At 42.1% G+C, this 26338-nt stretch overlaps 1 protein-coding gene across 1 annotated transcript in view; it reads left to right on the forward strand.

The window, feature by feature from the left end:
- The window catches only part of LOC150089095 (uncharacterized), an 81725-nt gene that overhangs the window by 40609 nt on the left and 14778 nt on the right, over positions 1–26338 (forward strand). Inside the window, exons 3-9 of the mRNA XM_090370406.1 lie at positions 1574–1762; positions 1851–1946; positions 3671–3802; positions 4053–4220; positions 4487–4675; positions 22754–22933; positions 24267–24314. Coding sequence (XP_090226532.1) covers positions 1574–1762; positions 1851–1946; positions 3671–3802; positions 4053–4220; positions 4487–4675; positions 22754–22933; positions 24267–24314 — 1002 coding nt within the window. The remainder of the gene's footprint in view (positions 1–1573; positions 1763–1850; positions 1947–3670; positions 3803–4052; positions 4221–4486; positions 4676–22753; positions 22934–24266; positions 24315–26338) is intronic.

The raw sequence follows: 26338 nt of genomic DNA on the forward strand, positions 1-26338 counted from the left end.
CAGAAAACGGCAGTTGAATGAATAAATGAGGAAGATGAAAAGTTGGTTCTGTGGGTTTGAAGTTGGACAGTAAATGGATGTTGGCTGATGGTGGTGGTGGTGGCACTTGTTCGGACTGTTTTGAAAGAGAGAGCGGGAATTATAGAAGCCAATTCAGAAGAACAGTGCCCAAGGAAGTATCTGTAGAAGAGGCATGCAGCAGAAACAGTACGTCTATGAGAAAGCGAGTGGAGAGACTCTGTTAGAGATGAATCATTAATTAACCTAACTGCCCTTTTCTGAATGGAATCAAGAAGCCTGAAAGAGGTTTTGGGGGCACCACCCCAGATGTGGGAACAAAATATTCCATGGCAGGGCGGATTGGCGATTTATACAGAGTGAGAAGCTGTTTAGAAGAAAAGTAACGCCGAGAGCGAAAGAGAAAACCAAGTTTTTTAGATGCAGAGGAAGCAATATTTGTAATCTGCTTGTGCCAAGAGAGATTACAAGTCAGGGTAATCCCCAAAAGAAATTTTGCCTATAAATCGGAATGTCACCAAAGATAAGCATAGGAGCAGAAGAATCCTTTTTGCGAGATATAAGACAGGACTGAGTTTCAGAAGGATTGAAATCAACAACCTAGTATTGCCTGGTAGCACAGAGGGGCGGCATTCCTCCGTGTGGTAAGGGCGCCACACCCCGACCCCTGCTTACGTTGGTTTACACCTGGGTGATCACCCATAGAGTGCTTGCGCATGAGGTTATACCCAGGATTACTAACAGTCCCACCATCGTGAAGGTGCAAAAGCAGAAGATTTGGCTGTTACAGACCGTCCGGACTTCGCCGAAGTTGGGTCCACTTGACTTGAGTCACTCGAATATCAATTCCATCAACGTTTTAGACTCCCAGGTAGCAGCACAGCATATCTGAAAGATTAAGTTTAATTTAAAACTAAATTATAGGTTAGTGCAAAAGCATCATTTTAACGTAGCCTATCAAAGTAGTTGAATGAATTAATTAATTAATTAATTTGGCATCGTTTTGTTTATATCTCATATTGTGAATGCCTTCATAACGAGTTGCCATGGTATTGTACTACCTTGACTAAATAACACTTCACCAGTGGCGAAGACTACTGTTACTTATTCTTAGCGGATACCACCACCACCCAGACGGCACCGTTTCAAAGCTTGTTGGCCTCTCCTCGGTCGATGGGCAGGTACCGGGTGTTGCAATAGTGAAAACCCTATTAACCTATATGTTAGTCATTCTACCTCGTAGCATCAGGCCATTGCCCTTAAATATTTTATAGTTTAATTTATAATTAAGTATAAAAATACTTTAATTTAATTAGCATAGTGACTATTGCATTCTGTTTATTGTAGTAAAACCTCATTAATTCGGAACTTCCTATTAATCCAAATTACTGTATTTTTTTTACCAGTTCAGGCATACAGATGAACATGGTGAAAACATCTTGTTCTTATTGGTATTTCAATGCCTGCATTCAAATACTCATGGTCTCGTGTATTCCAAAAAAAAAATTCGCTTACTTTCTCTTAAAACGCTCACTAACCTCTTCCCTCTTTGCAGATGACAGCATGGCAGCCATAGGGAAAGCTTCATCCACGGAGACGTTTCCTCACGCTCCGGAAGACTTTGCTGTTGACGGCGACAAGTCCACCTGCACATACCTGAGGAAGAGGAAGCCACGCTGGTGGAGGCTGGACATGGGCGGAAATCAACAGGTGATGTCCGTGGCACTGACATTGCTCACTACAGGTGAGTACGCATACACTGCACGAGGTTGAGTGTGTAAGTTCTCTTGTTTTCCGCCATTATTTCTGACCGATCTGTTTGTTTGTCTTAGATGAACCCATGGTGTTCACGGTGTCTGTCATCAGTGCCGAAGGTCATGGCCAAGCAGCTTCGTACCAGCGATGCGCCTCTTTTAATGGCAAGTTTGGTAAGTGAACTCTCACCTTTCTGGTTAGTTTGTGACTTAATAACTCATTACGCAAGCGCATGACTGAGATCAGTAACTCATTACACAGGCAGATGACCGAGACTCATGTGCCTCTCACATTCATTGGTCATTTATCGCAGTCACATTCTACATAACGCCCGAAACACACCAGTAAAGTACCCTTCTATTGAGTCACAAAGTTCCGATCCGATATTACAGTCCCTCATTGATGACATCAGAATGGATGCGATCTGTGTTAAAAGAACAAATGTTTTATGTTTAAAAGAGACCGATAATTAAGGTGGCTAACGTGGTTTTTACCTCAACTAAACCTCAGCTGTTTCCGGTCAATTTTCAAGCGAAAATTCCAAAATAATTCTTCGCATAACTTCACAATTTCTACATATACCCTGTACGGTTTTCTGTTTACTTATAATATCTTACATCTTATCATATCCCACAACCCGATCGACTGAGAAGCCCAAGACGAAGAGGCATTTGTCTGATAACGAGAACTTGTGATCATACTGCGTGACAACTTTCATTTGCATACTCTACATTTAATTATTAATTGAAAGCAATTGCAAAAGGTTTCGGATATTTTGGCCACTAAGTGTATGAACCAATGCATAAAATATGTTCCACTTGTTCGAAAAAAAGTTTGTTCTTCCGCTTTTGGATGTAAATCTTAGATTAATAACAATTTTATTAAAGCTCTGGGCACTGTCAGTGTCAGGCGCGAATAGCGAGTATTTTTCTCCAAGAAATTCCAGTTTTTCATCCAACAAAACAGGCAAACCGACCAGAGAACTGACGAAATTTGTGAATATTGTCATTGACACTGTTGTAGGCCTCTCTACGTACATCGGAGATATTTATTTGAGTAATAATTATACATATAGAAGAATTTGGCATATTGGAAAAATAATTGGACGAATATTTTGTAGTGGGAAAAACGAATGGAGCGCACCTTTTATTAATGCCGATTTTGCATTTTTATTTTATTATTTTCGCGTAATAGAAAATGTTCTTGACATAGGAATTATTGTGTGGTGGTCCAAACATCCACGAGCAGCTCATAAACACAAAATACAGAAAATAAAAGTAATAAAATAAAGAGATAAGGCCTATTTAATCGGGCGTTTCACGAATACCTATGGGACTATTTGTATTTCATTTGAAAAAACACGACATCAGCTTTATATCTTCATTATGTACAGGTATAATCTTGAAATTTGCACTTTTAACTTTTCCATCACGCAAAATAATCTATAAAGATGCACCCAATGAACAATATTCCAAATTTATTAACTCCAAACATACAATTACCAAGTCCGTGTGCATCCTTTGAAGTGAAGTGCAGCCATTATCAACCCACTGCAGGATGGAAGCCTCCTCAACAATTCATGTTCAGGGAAATGTACCATAATCTGGCACGCTGGTCCAGAGCGGGTTGGCAGATCGACCGTATTCAGCAGTCAGGGGTTTGAACCCCAGTCTATTCAAAGAGCGTGTGCTACTGCACCCCCGCTCCTGCCCACTCGGCTACTTGAATTCAATGAATTCCTTGAACTGCTCAGTTAGGGAACGTCAGGGTCTGATTTGTGAATTTACTGTATTCATAAACAGGGACTAATGGCCTTATCTCGTAAGATAATATGCCCATCAGCCCCTGAAAACCTTAATCGGTCCGTGATAAATTAATTTGTTTTCTTTCCTGCCAGCAGGATCGAAGACCGTGGTCTTGACATGCGCAGAAGGCAGAGGACTGAATGGACGGTTTGTGCACATCGAAGATGCGGATCATTCAGAAGGGATGTTTGAATTGTGCGAAGTGGAAGTGCAGGTACTCAGAGGTAAGTAAGACTGCCCTGTCTTACTTCAGTTATAATAAACTTACAACAAAATCCAATCCTCAGCGAAATAATAAACCTTATCGTGTATCTGCAGTTTATGCTACTGTGCCTTTTTCTGCAATGCTGTTCCCTCCCCCAACTAAACAAATGAGGGTGTGGCTATTAAAAATATTTCTCGCTAATCTTTGTTTTCTTTTAAGTGGGATTTTCTGTTTCAGTAGAAAAATTAAGGAATTATTTTCTCTTGCAGATGCTTATGACTGTGGACGGCCAGACTTGCACTTGAACTCTTACACTACCGCTCACGATGATGAGCACGTTCACTACCACTGCATCTCTGGATACGAACTAGAAGGATCCACCGCCAGGCACTGTTTGCCTTCGGGTCAGTGGTCCAGCGAAGCCCCCGAATGCAAACGTAAGTTCATTTGCGTGGGATGTCCGAAATTCTGAATTTAAGAATTCTTAAACTCAATAACGCGAAACGTGCTCCGTCCCTTGCGTACCTAAACAAGGTTTGCAACATTTGCTGGAAGAGGTAAAAACTAACTGTTCATAATTTAAAATTTCGAACGGCGAATAACGACGTTATAAAATACTCGCATCTATGTTTTTGTAATGTTTATCAAAGAGAAATTGTGAAGCATCTTCTATGTGTTAACTGTGGTGTCGTGTTCTTTGCAGCCATCGTGTGCGAAGGACTCTTCCCAATCGATAATGGAAAATTGCAGCTCGTCGTAGTGAATGGTCAGACTCCTCTAGAAGGCACCAATGTAGTCTACACCTGCGATTTAGGCTTCTACTTGATAGGGGACGGCGAACGGCTGTGTGGGAAAGACGGGAGTTGGACCGGAGACACTCCCACTTGTAGAGGTACGTGTTTATCTGCTTATACGCAAACACCCACCCAACACCACTTGCCATCTTGACGGTAACGTAGCAAACGTTGTCTCGTACTATTGTGAGTTAGCGCAAATGTTCAGCACAGCACAGCGCAACACCAAATAGCATTTGCTATCTCACCCTTTCTTCATGGTCCAAATACCGTATCGACACTCTTACTCGCCGAATTTCGGAATTAACATTGGAATTGAATATATCATAAATGAAGATTTACAGACTGTATGCGCTCTGGGTGAAAGTAGTAATTTGTAATTAGGAATGTATACTTTTAGGAAAGATTTATTCTTCCCTGATTATCTTCACCGGCGTTCTTTTTTCCTTTTCTTGCAAGAACAACCAGCCAAAAAAATATAGGTCCTGCGAGCAGTTTGCCAGTTGCACAGATATACAACTTGGTGAAGCGATTGCAGTCCCATTAGCAGCTGATAATGATACATCAACAACCTCCATCACCTCAGCGGCTGACACATTTCATCCAACTGACTGCTTCCCAGATATACGTGCCGGATCCGTGGAACGGCTTATTTCCCATTATGATATCACTAACACCGCAACCTGTTTAGTTGACCATGATGATGAAGACTCTAGTTTCTGTAACCTAACGGAAGCGAAGGTTAAGTCCCACCGTCACAATGTCGCCACTGTAGCAACTCAAACAGAAGACTTCGCCAATATCCCGCATGCACAGCCAACAATGCATACGGATCCCCAAAGAAGGAATTCCCCACCTTCTATCACGTTTACTAATGTGTCTACACAAACTAATTTTTCGCTTGCTGAATATTTGTCTCCTAGACCCTCCACATGACTCTTCAAGAACCGTAAATCACTTGAAATTATTATAACATCAATACTTGAAGATATCAAACATCGCACGCTCTGCATTACTTATAACTAGGTATCCTCCATAGCTGATAACCTTTCTCAAGACCTAAGTTTGTGTAGATGTAATGATGGTGGTCCAGCTATTAAATGCGCTACGACACAGACCTACGCTAATAATCAGGCTCACAATAACCTATCCTACAGCACTACTGTTTTGAATTCCGGCCAAACACTAAATTTCCCTGAGATCCAGATAGCCAAAGAACTTCCCTGCCAGAAAAACCAGACCAGAAACCCTGCCAATCCTAAGGAAGAATCAGTTAACCCAGATAAACCATTTAGTGTCCCGCTCCACAAATCACACAAATCACACAAATCACAAATCTACTAAATTGCAATGGAAACCCAACCCTGAAACTACCAACGAGCCTTACTCGCACCCAAGCCGGGTGTATCAACCTACAATGCCAAAGAAACCTGAAATCCACAATTGCGGCCCCTCACTGCTAACATTGCAACCATCCTGGGCGGAAGTTGTCGCTGCACCTCCTCTTCCACTTGTGGCCCAGAGTTACTGCAGTAAGCCTCGCCACCCTGAAGTGGGTAAATTGGGAACCCCTAATGTACCAAAGAGAAGGCGATCATTTAAAATGGTCACCTCGGCCACCTCCAAGCTGCAGGCGATGCATCCGCCAACTGTCCGTCTTCGACGAAGTCTATTCGTTTCCCGACTGGCCCCAAATACAACTCCAGATGATATCAAATCACACATAATGCATGAGCTGCACCTTAACGTGTCCGTCACACTTCTTAAGAAAGCACCCCTCCATACATTTTTCAAACATTTAAAAATGTATGCCAAACATTTTTCTAGAATTCAAACAAATGATACATTGAGACCTGCCTCATTTCCTGACTTCACACCTGTTAAAGATGATATCCTCATTAACCTCTTTATCACTGATGAAGATTTAAATTCGGCATTAAAAAGCATGAGAGATGACTCTACTAGAGGCGCAGATGACATTCCAGGCTTATTTTGGAAAAGGACTGTCGCTACATTAAAACCCCTCATACTGCGGATCTTCAACTTGTCTCTCAGGCTGGGGAAGTATCCTAAGCACTTTAAGCAGGTCAATATAGTTCCTATTTTCAAAAGAGTTGATAAAAATGATGTAACTGATTACAGACCCATAACCTTGCAAAACAGCCTAGCTAAACTCTTCTAAACACCTCTACGAATTCTTCAGGCCTTTCATTGATCAGAATCAACATGGTTTCTGCAGTGGCAAGTCAGTAGTCACAAATTTACTTCCTTTCTGGCAATACACCTCGGAAGCTCTTGATAACCACCTTCAAGTTGATGCAGTCTACACAGACATATCCAAGGCATTTGATAAAGTCCCGCAAGAACAACTTCTGGAAAAACTTAAGCTATATGGTATCCGTGACCCTTTGCTGTCATGGCTACGCAGCTATATTACGCATCGTTCCTCGAGCGTTATCATCAATCAAGTGAACTCAGACTGTTTTATACCACTAAGTGGAGTACCACAAGGCTCCCCCTTAGGTCCTACTCTCTTCATTGTTTTCTTAAATGATCTTCCTTCTTTCATCTATACCTCCAATGTTCAAGTTGCTCTTTATGCAGATGATCTTAAGATCTACTCAGCAGTGAAGGAGATTACCGATTCTCAACAGCTTCAATGTGCTCTCAATAAATTCTCTCTGTGGCTATCTCTGAATGGCTTGTCTGCTAACCCCTCGAAGTGCAAAGTAATCTCTTTCTCATCTTGCAGATCTCCACAACTAATAAATACGGAGTACACTGTTAACTCTGTGATCATCGAAAGGTGTGCCCAAGTTAAGGACTTGGGGATTCTCTTTTCCAGCAGTGCTAAATTCGATGCCCATGTCCTTAAAATCACCAGCAAAGCATTCAAAACACTGGGATTCATCAAACGGAACACATACAAGTTCAAAAACTACAGATATGCGGTTATCCTTTATAAAACTATTGTTCTGCCAATCCTTGAATTCAGTTCACCCATCTGGAATCCTCACACAAAGACTTTAACTAACAAAATTGAAGCAGTCCAAAAACACTTTGTCCGTTACCTTACGTACCGCAATCCTCTATTCTATCACTCAGTGTATTATGAATCGCTGTGTGATTACTTTCATCTGAGGCCTCTGTGCACTACAAGAGTTACTGCTGACATCGCCCTTCTAGCCAAAGTAATCACTGGAATTTATGAAGCATCTGATATCCTCACTAAAATCAACTTCAATGCTCCTTGCAGACAAGTCAGGGATCTTACACTCTTTCGCCTTGACTCTGCCACCACGGACTTGATGAAGTTCAGTCCACTGAACAGAATCAGCAAATCAGCAAATGACTCTCTAATTGACTTCTTTGACAACTCCCAGTCACTGATGAACTCAATCCACAAGTTTGCCTCTTCTCTTAAACTGCAAAGTGACCAGCTCTCATCTGGTATTGTAGTTTATTATTTGTTTTATTATTTTCTATTCTCTAACTGATTAATTATTAATTGTTTTAGCGCTAACTTAACTTAATGCAATCCTCTTTTGTACATATGCTTTTATTGTTTGAATCTATATCAATGTCTATCTTCCTGTTGGATTTCATATTATTGTTATTATGTTTATTGATCTGATCTCAGATACACTCTTCATGGTTACCTGTTGTGTAACTTGTTATTAATAAAAATAAAAAAATAAAAATAAATCGTTCAAAGTTGAGTGCGATGCACAGCATTTCAGCTCCATATCAACGACTGCTCTGTGGCCGTCTGGATCACTACTCAGGCCATACTACGAACCTAAATCCAATATCACCCTACGTCCAGTCATGGCTAATCCGCTGTCCGACCAAGACAACTCCCAAGCGTGACTCCATTATAAACATTCTTATTCTCAGAAATCCCGAATACAGGAACCAGGGTCACACGATGATGAGCCCTATACATACCCTGATGACAAAACCTCTGATCAATCTCTGCAATACCACAGCTCCAATGAAATCCACCCTCAGCTGATACTAACTATTATAACCAACCGTGCTAAAAAGCCAACGAAGAAAAAAATCCTGTCCTCAAATCAGCACTCCTGAAGGTCTCGTGTCGTCACCGTACACTCAAGATTTTTTATCAAAATGTTCGCAGTATTCGGAATAAGCTTGAGATACTTGGGCAGAGCAGATACTCCTGTCCCAAATGACGGATGCCATCTACATGTCTGAAACCTGGCTGGAACCACAACAAGAATTAACTGCCTCGGCCCAAGCTGCCGGTTACAAATCTTTCTTCAGCTCCAGATCTCACACCTGTGGTGGGGGTGTTACTGTTATTATAAATGCCAGCAGACTTGAGTTCGTACATGTAGTCTCCAGCAAATCCAATCTGTTCGAAGCATTGATTATAATGGTCAAGATCAACTCCTGCTTATTAGATCTCGGTGCAATATATATACCTCCAGCACCCGATGCTCAGACAATCAATGATATTGCATCCTGGCTAATAAATACGCCCAACACACATCTGTCATCCACCTCATCTGCGGAGATTTTAACTTACCACAAAGTCTCCAAAATCTTCATAAGTCACTTATGGCTAGGATTGCACCTAGTGGCCTCAGAATCACAAATGAAGGCCCAACTAGAGGTCTTCATCGCCTCGCCCTCATATTATCGTATGGTTCCTGTAGCGTCGACATTAAACTTGAAACCCATTTTGAATCCGATCAACAACCCATCGATTATTTCTCTGGGGAGTTCTTGAATCAGGGGATCTGGAACTAGCTCTAGACATATTAACTAGATTGTTGCACACTGTTACAATGTTCTCAGCAGCTAAACAGGTCGCTATCTCTGCTAGAACTAATGCCTGGTGGCCTTCGGAGCTAAATTACAGTTTCAAATGCAAACAGTCCCTCCATAAACAATGAAAACAGTCTGGTACAGCATATTCGATGATTGTTTTCTACAGCAGCATGTTCGGGAGACAACTAGAGGGAGCAATACTCTTGATCTGATTATCAGCAGTGATTCTTCATGCATCTAAAATCTGCAGATAAAGGAACCACTAATTGGCAGTGATCACAGTGTGCTGAAGTGGGATTTACTCAAAGAGGTAACTACCATCAGGGGTAAAGGGAAGGGTTATTGCTTTCGTAAAGGTGACTACGGTGGTCTGAAACAGAATTAAAATTCTATACAGTGGGACCAACTGATGATGTTACCGTCAGCAAATTCAAAATTTTTTTTTTTTTTTTGGTAGTTGTTGGCGCATCGGCTTCTGTGGCCATAGTGCACTTCCCAAGGTTTTTGCAGTACTTTGATCCAAGCCCGAGGCGGGATTCGAACCCGCGACCTTTGGGTTGCCAGGCAGGCACTTTACTCACCTGGATAGACCGGTCGGCAATTTCAAAATGGGAAGCATTCAAAGAATTAATCTTGGAAGCTACTAGGATTTTTATAACTATTAAGAAATATTCTTCAAGGTTTAGGCCTAATGTCAGATGAACTAATGAGGCATATGGCAGAGAAGAAAAATGCATAGGATAAATACAAATTAACACGTGACACAGAAGCCTATGATAGATACAAGTTGATCTGTAACCAAGTTACAAAGGAGGTTAGGCAGGCGAAGGCAGATTACGAGAAATCCTTGGCAAGGGATGCAAAGAAAAACAGCCAAGAGTTCTTTACTTATGTAAACTCTAGAAGGAAGGGGATGAATCAGATTGGTCCACTTGATATCCATGGGTCAACTGTTGATGATCCTGCTCAGGTAGCTAACAAACTAAATGAATATTTTGCATCGACATTCACACATGAGGAGTTATTTAGTGAGGGGAAAGCCAGAGGTGTATTCAACTGTAACAGTAAGCTAGAGAATCTTGTAATAACTGAGAGTAAAGTGGAGGAGAAATTGTTGAAGATAAACACAAGAAAGGCATCCGGGGTGGATGGGATCTATCCAGTTATATTAAAGGAGGCAGCAAAGGAAGTAAGCAAACCCTTAGCCATAATTATGAGAGCTTCCTTGGACTCAGGGGAGGTACCCATAGACTGGAAATGTGCAAATGTGACCCCAATTCACAAAGGAGGATCAAAGGCTGACACAAGTAATTATAGACCTGTGAGCTTAACTTCTGTTCCAGGAAAATTAATGGAGGCACTGGTTAAAGAAGCACTGCAGAATCATCTAGACAAGACTTCAGTTATAGCTCTGACACAGCATGGTTTTTTTAAGGGAAAGTTTGTCTGACTAATTTGATTGGATACTATGATGCGTTCACAAAGGAACAGGATGCAAAGAATTTTTTTTTTTTTTTTTTTATGTGAGCCCCAAACACGAGAGGTATTAGAACCTATACTACTTAGTGCCGTGCTTGGGTTGCAGGTTGAGAAGACGAAAGAAGATATTTGTTGACATTGGACTTGAACTTCTGTAGACTGTAATTTTCAGGAAATACGTATGAAGGAAGGTTGTTCCAGAAAACGGCAGTTGAATTTATTCGAATAAACGAGGAAGATGAAAAGTTGGTTCTGTGGGTTTGACGTTGGACAGTAAATGGATGTTGGCTGGTGGCGGCACGTGTTCGGACTGTTTTGAAAGAGCAAATGGGAATTATAGAAGCCAATTCAGAAGAACAGTGCCCATGGAAGTATCTGTAGAAGAGGCATGCAGCAGAAACAGTGCGTCTATGAGACAGCGAGTGGAGAGACTCTGTTAGAGATGAATCATTAATTAACCTAACTGCCCTCTTCTGAATGGAATCAAGAAGCCTGAGAGAGGTTTTTGGGGGCACCGCCCAGATGTGGGTACAATATTCCATGGCAGGGCGGATTTGCGATTTATACAGAGTGAGCAGCTGTTTGGAAGAAAAGTAACGCCAAGAGCGAAAGAGAAAACCAATTTTTTTAGATGCAGAGGAAGCAATATTTGTAATGTGCTTGTGCCAAGAGAAAGAGATTAGAAGTCAGGGTAATCCTCAAAAGAGATATATCATTTTGCCTAGAAACCGGAGTGTCACTAAAGATAAGCATAGGAGCAGAAGAATCCTTTTGCGAGATATAAGACAAGACCGAGTTTTAAAAGGGTTGAAATCAACTAAGTTGTCTTTGCCCCACTGGAGAATTACCTGAAGATTGGCATTTAAGGAATTGGCAGCAGATTTTCGAGAAGTTGAAGCTGATTGAGCAGGACAAGGTTTCTCAAAATGGAAAGTTGAATGCAATGTGCTATCGTCGGCAAAACTATGGATAGGATTTCCAGCCAATGGAAGAAGGTTATTGATATACAAGAGGAAAATAGTAGGGGAAAGAACTGAACCTTGGGGGACACCGGCATTAGTGGAAAAGTTAGAAGACAGAGAGCCATCTACCATCACCCTCAGTGAGCAATCAGAGAGAAAACTGGATAACTAATTATTAAAAACAGTTGTCACACCATAAAATGGAAGCTTGTTTAGAAGACCTTTATGCCAAACACGATCAAAAGCCTTTGAGATGTCAAGAGCAACTACTTGTGTTTCACCGAACCTTTCCATTGAATTTGCCCTTAAATGGGTAACATAAGCCAGAATATCACCAGTGGATCGACACTGATTGAATCCATACTGGCGATCGTTGATCAGACGGAAGGTTTCTAGGTAGTTTAAGAGTTGGCGGTTAATTGATTTCTCCATTACTTTAGAAAGAGTAGAAGTAATTGCAATGGGGCGATAATTGGATGGGAGGGATTTGTCACCCTTTTTAGGAACTGCCTGGATATGAGCAATTCCAAGCAGAAGGAAAAACACCTTTGGAATAAGAAAGTGAAAAAAGGCGGCAAAGAATAGGAGTAAGTTCAGGAGCACATGTTTTGAGAACAAGTGGAGAAATACCATCAGGACCTGGAGCTCTCTTAGCATCAAGATTCATCAAAATCCTTTTGATATCCTTTTGACGGAAGACGACAGGAGGCATTGAATGGACTGTGTTAGGAATAGTGGGAGGTGTTTTACCAAGATCATCAATACATGAGCTGGAAGAAAAATGGGATGCTAGCAGGTCAGCTTTATCCTTGGCTGAAGTGACAACAGAACCATCTGCTTCGGACAGAGGTGGGAGCAGAGATGGGCAAAAGTTGCGGCCAATAGCTTTGGCAAGAGACCAGAATTGTCGGCTACCATTAGGGCAAGAAGCAAGTTTTCTACTCTTAGCCTGTTCAAACTCGAGTTTGGACTGATTAATAACTGCTTTACAATTGTTGCGAGCTTTGGTGTAGTCAGAAAATTAAACTGAAGAATTAGAAACAAGTCAATTACTATATGAAACGTTCTTCTCTTTAACAGCCTTAGCACATTTATTGGAAAACCAAGGTTTAGATAAAGGACGAGATTTTAAAGTGGAGTGTGGGATAAAGGATTCCATTCCTGCAAGAATAATTTCACTGATACGATCTGAGCAAATCTTAACATCAAAAGGTTTGAAACAGTAATCCTTCCAAGGAAATGAAGAAAAGAAATCTCGAAGGTCATCCCATTTTGCATTCTTGTAATGCCAAACAACACGAGGTTGGGAATAGCCATGACATAAAGGTTCCATTGGAGAAGAGACAATCACCAAGTTGTGATCGTAAGTGCCTAAAGGACCTCTCACTTCGACCGTGTACTTAGAAGGGTTGTTTGTGAGAAAAAGATCAAGCGTATTGGCTGTATGATTAGGGTTGTCCGGTATTCTTGTAGGTAAATGAGCAGTCTGTGAAAGGTCATTAGTAATTGCAAAAGCCTCAGCATCTCGACCTGCTGGGTTGGTGTGACTAGAAAACTGAAGCCAGCTGGAGTTGCGAACAGAGGGCGCTGACTCTCTTTAGAAAATACAGCTGCGAATTACAGGTTCCGAAATAAACGATAAGTGTTTGCTTTTTATTTACATAATTGTTATTTTTTATTGTACTTAATACGCAGTCTTATAGTTCTAATTACGCTGGTTATTTTTATTTTAATTTATATAAACAGTTTTTGTAGATATACGTAATACTTTATAAAACCTAACGGTTTTATTTCGTTCGAATATAGCAGGCATTGTTTTTGGATATAGTGGTAGGGAATTCAAATTTTTAATTGAGGTAGCTAGGTAGCTCTAACGTATAATTATAGAAACAGTAATACGCTTCACTGTTTCTATTAGATAGCGTAGTATTGACATTTAATTTAATTTAATTTAATTTATTGATCTTATTAATCTAAAATATCATGCCCCAAACTAGAGCAGCAAAGCAACGGGCACAAAGTGGCAGGAGTGCTGTGACTCGGGGGAGAACTGAGGGGGGCGATTCTCCAACGGATCACAGCCTAAAAAAATGTGCAACTTGTGAAATGTTTGCTGAACTATCTGGAACGGAACATGATATTGCCATGGAGGATGTCTTTGTGTGTGCGCGATGTAAGGAGTGTAAGGAAATCAGGCGACAACTCAGCGTTGTTATGGGCCTATATGAGAGTTTGAAGGACAGGGTGGATGCTCTCGAAAGATCTAAATTGAGGGGCCCATCAGGCTCTCAGCTGCCCACATCAACGCCAGAGCTTGCACTTGGTCATCACGCAACAGAGCGGCAACCCCCAAGGCAGACTGCGCTGGTCCCAAAGGAACTAGTAGTTGTGGGTGACTCTATTGTCAGGGAAACGGGAAACATGCTTTGTAAAAAGGATAGGTGGAACAGGACCAGGGTATGTCTGCCAGGGGCAAAGGTTGATGACGTTGTAGAGCAGATATCATCTTTTAGGGGCACAAAAGGTGATATAGTTGTACACGTTGGCACTAATGATATTAAGAGTAGGAGACCGGCGGAACTACTTAGCAAGTACAGGTCACTGTTGAACAAAAGCCGTGAATTAGGGTTGAATTTGAAAGTGTCTGCAATTCTGCCCAGACACGATAGGAGGGAGTATATGATGAGAGCCTTGTCGATCAATTCGGCCCTGGAAAGATTGTGCAAGGCTCAAGGGATTAAATTTTTTTCAGCCTGGACTGTACTTGTTAACAGGAGAGACTGCTTCTACTGGGATGGGATACACTTAAATAGAAAGGGTGCAAGAATATTTGCCGATGCTATCGAGGCAGTGTTAGGTGGGTCGGAAAACTGCTAGCTTGGGGGGATACAAAGACTAATAATTTAACAGTAACCGCAGGCAGAGGTGAAGGTGATTCTTGCACAACTTCTATTAGAATAAGTAGCGACCTGGAGCTAGGGGTGTTGGGGGTTTCAGGGACGGATGTCAGTCATCGTGAAACAGGTGGGTATATGGGATATGTTAGAGTGGCTGGGAATAGGAACAGGTGCATGTATACTTGCATGTATACCAATGCTAGAAGTATAGTAAATAAATTTGATGAATTTGAAGTGTTGGTCAAGACATCAAAGGCGGATATTGTTGGGATAGCAGAGATGTAGTGTCACACAGATATAAGGAATGCAGAACTGGAATTTGCGGAATACAATGTGTACAGAAAGGATAGGAAGGGAGGAGGTGTTATGCTGTTAATTAAGAAAACATAAAATCAAAAGAAGTGCATCCAGTTGATATAGATGGACAGTGCACTGTTGAGTCAGTTTGGTGTGACATAAGCATTGGGAGATCAAAATTGAGAGTAGGAGTGTGTTATAGGCCTAATGACTCGAATGAGTACAACGAACAATTGTACAGAGAAATAGAGTGGGCTAGTAAAGTTATAATGGGGGATTTTAACTTCCCAGATATTGACTGGAACTTGTGGGTTGGGCACTCACACACTAGTCAGACTTTTGTGGATTTGTTGGATGATTGTTTTCTGCAGCAGCATGTTCGAGAGGCAACCAGAGAAAGTAATACTCTTGATCTGGTTATCAGCAGTGATCATTCATGTATTAAGAATTTGCAGATAAAGGAACCACTAGGTGGCAGTGATCACAGTGTACTGACGTGGGATTTACTTAAAGATTTAATTACCATCAGGGGTAAAGGAAAGGGTTTTTGCTTCCGTAAAGGCGAGTACAGTGGTCTCAGACAGTTTTTAAATTCTGTACAGTGGGATCAACTGACGATGTTACCTACAGTAAATTCTAAGTGGGAAGCATTCAAGGAATTAATCGTGGATGCTACTAAAAGTTTCATACCTATTAAGAAATATTGTTCAAGGTTTAGGCCTAAATGGTTGTCAAATGAACTAATGAGACTCGTAACAGAGAAGAAAAATGCATGGGATGCATATAAATTATCAAGCGACTCAGAAGCCTATGGCAGATATAAGTTAATCTGTAATCAGGTCACAAAGGAGGGTCGGCAGGCGAAGGCAGATTACGAGAAATCCTTGGCAAAAGGTGCTAAGAAAAACAGCAAGGATTTCTTTACTTATATAAACTCTAAAAGGAAGGGGATGAATCTGATTGGTCCACTTGACATCGATGGTTCGACTGTTGATGATCCTGCTCAGATAGCAAACAAACTGAATGAGTATTTTGCATCTACATTCACACGTGAGGAATTATTACAGTTTGAAAATGGAAGAAGGTTATCAAATTGTAGCACTGTGCTTAATGATTTTGTAATAACTGAGAGCAAAGTGTGAGAGAAACTGTTGAAGTTAAACGTAAGAAAAGCACCTGGGGTGTATGGGATCTATCCAGTTATATTAAAGGAGGCGGCAAAGCAACTAAGCAAACCCTTAGCCTTAATTATGAGAGCATCCTTGGACTCAGGGGAGGTTCCCACGGACTGGAGATGTGCAAATGTATCCCCAATTCACAAAGGGGGATCGAAGGGTGACACGAGTAACTACAGACCAGTTAGTTTAACTTCTGTTCCGGGTAAAATAATGGAGTCGCTGGTTAAAGATGCATTGCAGGATCATCTAGACAAGACTGCAGCAATAATTCAGACACAGCATGGGTTTGTTAAGGGAAAGTCTTGTCTGACAAATTTGATAGGATATTATGATGTGGTTACAAAGGAACTGGATGCAAAAAATAATTTTGATGTCATATATTTGGATTTCAGGAAAGCTTTTGACACTGTTGCGCATGGAAGACTACTGTACAAATTGGAGCAGAATGGTATTAAGGGTAAGTTGCTACAATGGATAAAAGGATGGTTAAGTGGGAGAAGACAGAGGGTGGTAATTAATGGGTGCTGCTCTTCTTGGAGTAATGTTATTAGTGGAGTCCCACAGGGTTCGGTGTTAGGTCCTCTGTTGTTTTGTATATTTATCAATGATATTGATGAAGGTATATCAGGCTTAATGTCGAAGTTTGCAGATGATACAAAGGTTGGCAGGGTTGTTAATGACAGTAATGGCAGTGTGCTACTGCAACAGGATCTAGATAATTTGGGCAGATGGGCTAAGAAGTGGCAACTGAAGTTTAACCTTGACAAATGCAAAGTACTGCATAAGAGGGTAGAAGTAACCCCAGAGAAACGTACCAACTGTGTGGTACTACACTTGAGGTGGTAGAAAATGAAAAAGACCTGGGAGTAATTCTGCAGGCAGATATGAAGTTCTCTGAGCAATGCAGACAGGCTGCCAAGGCAGGTCAGGGGGTTTTGTCAATGATATATAGGAATTTTGCTAGCAGGGAAAAGGAGGTGATTATCCCTCTGTATAAGGCAATGGTCAGGCCACGCCTTGAGTACTGCGTACAGGTCTGGAGGCCTCATTTTAGGAAGGATGTAGATTTACTTTAATCTACTTGGTTAATTGCTGGAACAAACTTCCATCTGTCGTTGTGGAAGTTGTAGGGTCGCCTAAGCTTCCACACAGAGAACAATATAAAAAAAAAAAAAAAAAAAAAAAAAAAAGGAGAGTTAGAGCCGGTGGGCTTTAGATCAAGAAAAGGGACGACAGGTAGAAATATGGGGGATGAAGAAGTCATCCCCCAGGTACAATGGAATACATCCATCAGGCGAAAGTAAGGGATGGAAGTGGGACAAAAGTTGCCGTGCAAGAGAGCACAAGCGTGATGGCCATTTGGCAGAATCTTCTTGCTCTTCTCGTTCAGGTCTGGTCGTGATGTCAATTTCAGTGGTGATGTCATCCGGTGATTTGTGTCAAAGTCAGTACGGATATAAATAGGAATGTAGCTGTGGTTGTCTTATACTGGATCTTCTTAGATTTGGTGGTGGTGTAGTCTCATTTGCTGGTAGGCCTCTGCATTGATTCCCAAAATATAGGTGGCTGTCTTCTCTTGGTTTTGATGATGATCGGGATAGTAACTATATCCATGGTATAGTTACCATGGATATAGTCCGTCGTGCGAATAAGTCTTGTGCGTAGCGCGTAAAGGCGACAATCTTCTTCTCTTTCGAGGATGTGCTGTTCTTGGTTTTTAGGAAGGTAATGTATCCTAGTCAGGAGGAGGCATCTCAAATCTTCATATATTTCGCACTCGTACATCAGGTGGTCCCAACTTTCGAGGGAACCACAGAGACATTGTGGGTTTTCGGTGATCCCGAGTGCAGTGAGCTTTCCTCTGATAGATCCATGGCCAGTTAACAAAAAAGTGACTTATAGGCCACGGGAGAACCATGTGGGAGATTTTGGGTATACTGTTGCTATTGTAGGAATGAAATTTTCTGGTGACTTCTCCTTTTGTAGAATGTGTCCACCTAGACTGCCAGACCTGCTGCAAGTATGCAGTGAGGCGCTTCTTCTCGGCCTTGATGTTATTTGAGGGGTCGGTGGTAAAATCCAGACAGGAGATGGCTTTACCTTTGGAAAGCATATAAAGCAAACCACATTTGATGATTTCTAGATCTAGAGGTAGCACGCCGGCCAACACTTGCAAGGCATGTGTGCTGACTGTGCAGCAGGCTCGGGTGATGGTGAGCAGGATGACACGCTGAATCGAGTCAAGCTTCCTCTTGTTAACTGCTGTGGTGGCCTTTGGAAACCAGATACCAGATGCATAAGTGATTATGGGGGTGAACATAGCCTTATAGAAGAGGGTGAGCGCGCGTCGCTTCAGTCCCCAGTCCCGACGTGCGATTCTTGCCACTAGCGCAATATATTTTTGAATCTTGGTATGTAGATATTTCAGGTGTGGTGTGAATGATAGGTTCCTATCCAAGATCACTATAAGGTATCTCATCTCAGTTGTTAAAACTGAATAGTTCTCCCTTGGATTTTGATTTGCGGTGGCCTCGCTACGTTCAGAGAGCCTTTAAGCAGGATGCAGTTTGTCTTTACTGGTGAGATTTCCAGGTGGTTGTGCCAGGCCCAGTCTGTAAAGTTCCGAGTGCTCTATTTGCTGCGGCTTCCAGTTGGGATCTAGTATCGGCGGCAAGGGTAAGGACTAAGTCGTCTGCATATGCTTGAGATTGGACATTCTTCAGGTCTATGTTCAGGAACTCATCAAGTACGATGTTCCATAATAGGGGACCCAGGACAGAGCCCTGGGGGACATCCTGTGTAGATTTGGCGCGTAACTTTGCTATACGGTGTCCTGACGGTTATGCTCCGCTGTGATAGATAATTTTTTATGCATTGGTACAGGTTGCTAGGGAGATTTGCTGTACGGAGTCTGCCGATGACGTTTGGCCATCAGAGTGCGTCAAACGCCCCGGCAAAGTCCACTGAGATGGTTAAGAAATATTTTCTGTCCGTACTCTTTGCGCCTTCAATCATGTTCTCCAGTGCATAAACAATGGAACGACCCTTTCTTAATCCATATTGATTTGGGGACAGTAAGTTGGCATTGTTGTAATGTGTTTCTATTCTTAGTCTTAGAAGATGCTCAAACAACATGTTTATTACTGACAAGAGAGCGATGGGTCTATAGGAATCTGGTTTGTCATGGGGTTTGCTGGAATTTTTCAAAATTAGCCTGATGTTTGCCATTTTCCCGTCTGTTGGGAACCATACATGCTGGAGACAATGGCTAAATAGATTAAGGAGAACCTCTGGATTGTACTCCGCCACCATTTTTACAATTTCCGGTTCTAGCAAGTCTAGTCCCGGTGATTTTCTGTCTCTCAGTTTTGATGCTGCGATACTGAGTTCTTCGGCTGTGAATGGAGCAATGCAGGTGTGCCGTAAGGTGGCGTTTTATCGGGACTACTTTTTAATGCCCTCCTTATTCCGTTTGTGTGTAACAGAGATGGTGTTATTTCCTACGCCGACGATATAAAGTTCCTAACGGAAATACCACCATCAGCCGACAGAGGAGTGATCACATTGGAAATCTGTAATAAAATCACAACTTTCTCTAGCCATCTCAACAATTTCGGTCTTAAACTGAACCCCTAAAAATCCGTTGTGATGGTTTTCTCTCTGAAGAAATGTCCCACATTCATACAACCCTCACTGGAGGATGCAATTATTCCAAGTGTAACTAAACACAAAGATCTCGGTGTAACCTTCGACCCAAACCTTACGTTCAACTGTCACATCGAATGTGTTCTACGCAAAGTCAGCCGAATGCGCTGGATTGCCCGTCAACATCTTCTTCACAACACAGATGCCAGAGCCACAATAAGATAAAGTAAGTGTAAGTAAGTGTTTTCACTTACTTACACTTCTAACGGCACCAGGGGTTTTCCCCATCTCCGCGTTGCTTTCATTGTAGGTGTACCAGTTCACTGGGAAGGCCAGAGATTTAAAAGTGTACGGATTATGGAAGTGTGGTGTTTTGTACCGTTGTTCCTCCGGCCATTTAGCCGCTGGACCTCTTCTGAGGCCCAACGTTACCACACTTACGCCCAGTGGAGGCAGACCAGGTACCCGATAGTCTTTAGTTCACTCTGGCAGGTCCTGCCACCTAATTTCCTGAGATTTCAGTGGCTAGGATCTTAAAAAAAAAAAAAAAATTTTTTTTACACATATATGTGTGATATCTCTCAATTACGTAGGGTGATGTCGCTTGAATAAGGATAGACCGAAATATGGGCGTAAGTTAATTTGGATTCATTGAATTAATGTGTGGGGGGAATTCGCTTGTGTAAAGATAGAGAGGGGGGGAGACTGAAGACTGGGGGATTAAAAGAGGAAGGATAAGGCCAATAGAGTAGTAGGCCTCAATTTGGTGTCAGCAGGGCATGCCCATGCCCTGCCAGAAGGAAGAATGGGGGTGGCATGGAGGGAAGGAAAAGTATGACCGTCTCCTCCCCCCCTGCCGGGGTGGGATAGAAAGAGCCGGACAGGGGAGCCAGCACAGGTCGCCAATATCGCGTGTGTGCAGCCTGGCTGCAGAGTGGTGGCTAGGCCAGCAGGTTCAGGACAGCATCACAACACTGGCCCCACCAGGAGGTACATCCAGGGACAAGGTCTCTACCGACTTGTTCACAGATCGGTTGAATGCCGGCGTTGGTCATGGGATCAAGGTCTCATCCAGTTTGGTCGTGGTCATGGTCCTTCTATTTCTATTTTGGGTGGTCATTGTTGGTATGTGGTTACTTTCACTGTTTGTTCTGTTATCTGGGGTCGATGCAGTGTTGTTACTCCTGCATATGGTGATTGTCACATTCTAAGGTAGTTCGTTGTGTAAATTACATGCGCTGTCGATCCAGTTGACAGGGTGTCCGTGTTTGATTGTGATGTTCGTGGGAGCAAAGTTCCGTCCGATATCGTGGTACTTTGATCTTTCTGGTACAGTTGACAAATTAATGGCACTCATGAGAGCAGAGTCCCGTCCGATGAGTTGTAGTTGTAGTCAGGTCCTGCATCAGGCCTGGGGAGGTTGGGTCATTGCCCTTAGCCGGGTAAACAGCTCATGTGCAAAGCACGAGAGGGCCTTGTAGTTCTCCTCCTCATGTAATATAAGGTGCTCCCGTTCCTTCGGGTTAAAGCGTATCTTTGTGATAAAATGACATCTGATGTCCTCAAAGAGGGGACAATCGTGCATTAGGTGTGGCCCTGTTTGGTTTTCTTCGCAATGGCATAATGGGGAATCCCTGATGCCGAAAGTTGACAGCTTGGCATTAAAAGAGCCATGCCCTGTTAGAAGAAAGGTGGTGTAGAGCCCCGGTGAGAACCAGTTTGGCTGTTCGGGATACACTTGGGTAATGTCCGGGATGAACTTCCGGGTTATCTCACCTTTAGTTGAGTCCGCCCATCGGGACTTCCAGGTTTGTTGAAGATATTTGGTTAGTCGTTTCTTTTCTGCGTTGCTGTTGTTGGTCGGGTCTGTGGTGAAGCCAATGCAAGTTACACTGTTCCCTCTTGATAGTTGATATAGCATTCCACAGCGGACAATCTCCAGGTCCAAGGGTGGGAGCCCCACAAGGGCCTGCAATGCATGTGAGCTGACCGTGCAGCATGCTCTGGAGACGGTGAGTAAGATGCTGCGCTGTATCGTTTCTAGCTTTCTCTGCAAACCGTTGTGTATCCTACCCTTCTGTATGCTTGTGAAATATGGGCCTCTCACGAAGCCCATCCTCGTCAGCGAATACTGGATACTGAAGTGGGCAACTCGCAAACATCGTCTTCCCCCCCAGCAGAGGACCACCAGCATTGCCGACCAACTTCAAATCCCGCGGCTGCCTCAAATAATCGGCATGAGGAGAACTGTGACCACAGTCAAAATGCTGGTTGGCAAAATCAACTCCCCTGACTTGTGGGATATATGTCAGTGGCATGCTCCTCTAATTTCCCTAAGTGCCACCCCTCTTCTTCAGCTACAGTGGAACAGGCTGAAGATCAGTGACAGATTCCTACCTGGCCAAGTACTTCCTACAATACAAGCAAGTCCTGCTAATGATCGGAGTTGACCTCCAGAAATTCGCTTCGTATCGCAATTACAGGCGCTCGTTGGCCGAACTTGTTCCCCTTTTGTGTGGCCCCTGATGTCAACTCATACCGATACCTCCACCTGCTATCTGCTGTGAGGCGCAGAACGGCACGTCGCAGGCACAACGACGAACTGTTTCACAAGAAAATTGCGAAACCGTATACAACAACTTAATGCACGCCTATGAAAAATATTCTGAAATATGTGCTTTGTACACGATCGTGTAAATACCTTGGTGTACTGTCTGCCTCACAACTATGTATATACTCATATCTATAGAATGGTTAATGCCACGTTTTTAAGTTAATTTCATGTTACGTTATCTTTTTTTGTTATATTGTACATATGTTTATATCACCCCATAAAATTGTCAAGCCCCTGGCCTCCTGGCTGTGGCGGGCATATATTGTATCTTTACTGTACAATAAAGATTTCTTCTTCTTCTTTTCAGCAATCGACTGCGGAATGCCCGATGGATCTGCCGTGAAGGGAAGCTACAGGTTGCTCAACAGGACTACCAAGTATGGTAGCGTCGCAAAATTACGATGTCGCTTGAAGACCGGCAATGATCCATACATCACCTGCACGGAAACAGGCCAGTGGACCGAGCCGAAAGCCTCCTGTATCGTTGGTGAGTTCGGAACAGATTTTATCGGTGGGAACCCTTTAGCGCTACACTTATTATCATAGAAATATTTATAATCTTGTCCAGCCACTAGTCGCGCCATTTTCTGATGGCACGACTAGTGGGAAGATCAAGATTTCTGCAAAATGGATGCCAAGAATGACGAAGTATTCGCATGAAATTAAAACTTGTTTCAAGGGAATCCAGACGGAAAGCACAACGACGAAGAAAGAAACTTGGCTTCACTTTTATATTCCAAAAATTAAATTTGTCAAAGCAATGGAATCGAAAGCAATTGTCCTTCTATAACAAAATGCACCCAACAGTCTGTTGGAAAGATTTTGATCACCATTTCTTGGAATACACTTTTGTTTCCTAATTACCTTCCACTTAACAGGAAAATACTTCCCATAAAAATAAAGGGAATCGAATATGAGTCACATCCACATTTTGGCTGAGAGAAACAAAAGAAGTAAGCGTTTTGAGTGACTCCCTTTTTTATTAAATTACAATGGCTGTACGAAGAGTGACCAATGTTTTAAAGCATTCATTTATAGCGGCCATTCGCACTGATGAGATGATTGCAAAAACAACAGGAGTGTATGAATCGATCCTTCCCAGTCACATTAATGCAGGCTGGTGTAATGTATGCTGAGGGGATTTTTCTCATAGTTCACATTAGGTCCCCTTGACACCAGTGAGCTAACATTTTGATTATGTGTAAATTGTTCCCTGGTCAAGAACAATTTCCACGTAATCAAAATATTAGCATTCCTTCATTCCAAAGGTAGGATTCCACAGTTGACGATACAGATTCCAAAGGCACATTTTGGGATTTCGCGTCCAAGGAATTTTATGGAATTCGATTTTAGAAGATGGGTGAAACCGTGGTCCACTACTTCCAATCGGTAGAAAAAGACTAAGAAATGAAACCTTCTTGGACTAAGAAATTAAACCCTTCATTTCCCATCCAAAGTGAGGGAGGGGTTGGCAAAAATTTTTCAAGGGTTTGCCGTTAGTGGGTTTTTTTTAAAAAATCGCCACACGATCACGATATGTTGTTCTTCACCTCTTCACGGACTGAATCATCACCATTAAAACAGATTCTCAGTCCGAAAGAACATATACAACTTTTGATTTTGGTGGACAAGTTTTTAAATCTGCAAATGTGTTCAAACGTGGTAAGAAACCTAGGAAAGAAAATGTGATTCTGTAAGCAAAAAAAGACTCCCATTTAAAAAAGAAATGTGACGATTGTGGAGATTTAAATGTTATACTGTTCTCTCTAAAATAGAATGAGAGAGAGAGAGCCGAAATAATTTGTTTCGTTTCTTTTCAGAAGCTGCTGCAACAATGACGGGGGAGCCTCGAGTGAAGAGCCAAGGAGGTTTGTGTTTCTTCTTCTTCTTTTCTTCCCAGTATTTAAGTGAGTAAATAATGCTGTATTAATTGGCTCGAAGGAGTTAAGAATTCAAAGGAAGTGAATGGCACAATTGAATAATTTCGACTCTTCCAAATTGTAATATTTATTCCTTTTCTATTTCTAAGTACGACTCTGCTGGTTTTAAAATTACACACTAGCAAAGATTTACGAGGGAGATTCAGTAAATGAGAAATCAAAGCAAGCCCACAAATACGAAACGAACGATTGCAAGTTTTTAGCCAGAGGTGGAAGAGTATTCCATGGTGGAATCCAAACGTGAATGAGTGCAATGCCAGCATTTCCCAACCATAATTTTAAGACTATGTAGTTATCGGGAAAAATAATCTGGTGTCACCAAGGAGGGTAATTTTTTATTTCGAAGGGGGTGGCTGTTTTGATATGGTTCAGGTTGCACGAGTTGTTTACTGAAATGCAATGGTACGTGATATTTTGGCAAAGTTTCGGGATTCTACTGGAAATCATCTTCAGGGCTAACAATATGCTTGCGAAAGAATTATACATTGATAACAGCGTTATCTGGACCATCATGGCAGTCTTCTTGTGCATTTTTGAGAGGCCAGTGGATATCATAAATGCTGTATCGTGCTGCACACATACATCAAAAACAACTCACAAACTCAATTCTCCGGAAACAGCCGGATGATCAACACCTTCCTGCCCGCACATCTTAATGATTTGTTGCTTGCGAAGATCATCCTCCTCCCGGCGGCGCTGTCCATGGCGATTCCTATTTGTTTGGGCTGTTTAAATAACAGTTTGCTGGCAAACCATTTTTTAACGCCGCAGAAGTTCTAAATGATGCCAGTCACAACAGCAAACCGATATCTTTTCACGCAAGGGACAGTTTCCAAAAGCGATTGGAAAAAGTGTACAAATGTTTTTGGTGATATTGTTGTAGAATTTTGGATATATCAGTTGAAGACCATATCGTCCCGTTTATATTAGGTCCATAAATCGCGTGTGTTCTTTTGTTGATTTTCCTGTTTGGTGTACAAAAAACCCAGTTTCGGGAAGAAATTAGCATTGTCATTAGTAAAGGCACATGAGGCAAGAAAGCAAGCTTATATAGCATCAGCCAAAAAAAAAAAAAAAAAGAGAAAAAAACCGTTCTCATTTCATCCATCCACTCATTCCAAATGTTTGTCTAGTTCTGCCTTGAATCTGTTTAAGCTATCACCTTCTACAACGACAGATGAAAGTTTGTTCCACCAACCAACCACCCGCTGGATAAAGGCAAACTTCTGCACATCTATCCTCCATCTGCCTTTCCTCAATTTGAATTTATGCCCTCTCAGACGATTATTCTGAGCAAGAGGAAGAATCCTATGAGCATTGAGCATGCTCAAACCATTCAAGCCCTTATACCCCTCAATCAGATCACCTAGCAGGAGTCTAATCTCCAAACACTGTAATTTGCAAAACTTAAGCCTTTCTTCGTAAGAGCACCCCCTTGTTCCATTCACTAATCTTGTTGCCCTTCTCTCTCTCTCTCTCTCTCTCTCTCTCTCTCTCTCTCTCTCTCTCTCTCTCTCTCTCTCTCTGTACTCGTTCCAACAGCTCTATATTCTTTTTAAAATGAGGTTTCCAGACTTATATACAGTATTCAAGGTGTGGCTTGACTATTGCCTTATACAAGGGGATAATCATATTCTTATCCTGCTAGAAATATTCCTGTATATCATTGACAAGACACCATGAGCTACCCTTGCAGACCGTCTGCACTGTTCAGAAAACTTCATATCTGCCTTCACAATTACTCCCAGGTCCTTTTTATTCTCTACCAGTGTCAACAGTGTAGTACCAGGTCCTTTTCATTCTCGACAGTGTAGTACCACACAATTGATACGTCACGCTGGGACTACTCCTTCCCATATGAAGTACTTGACATTTGTCAATGTTAAACTTCAGTTGCCACTCCTCAGCCCATCTGCTCAACATTTATAGATCCTGTTGCAGTAGCGTACTGT

Source organism: Mastigoproctus giganteus, chromosome 3 (genome assembly GCF_048544385.1).
Source record: "Mastigoproctus giganteus isolate SK-2022 chromosome 3, ASM4854438v1, whole genome shotgun sequence".
NCBI classification, from domain to species: domain Eukaryota; kingdom Metazoa; phylum Arthropoda; class Arachnida; order Uropygi; family Thelyphonidae; genus Mastigoproctus; species Mastigoproctus giganteus.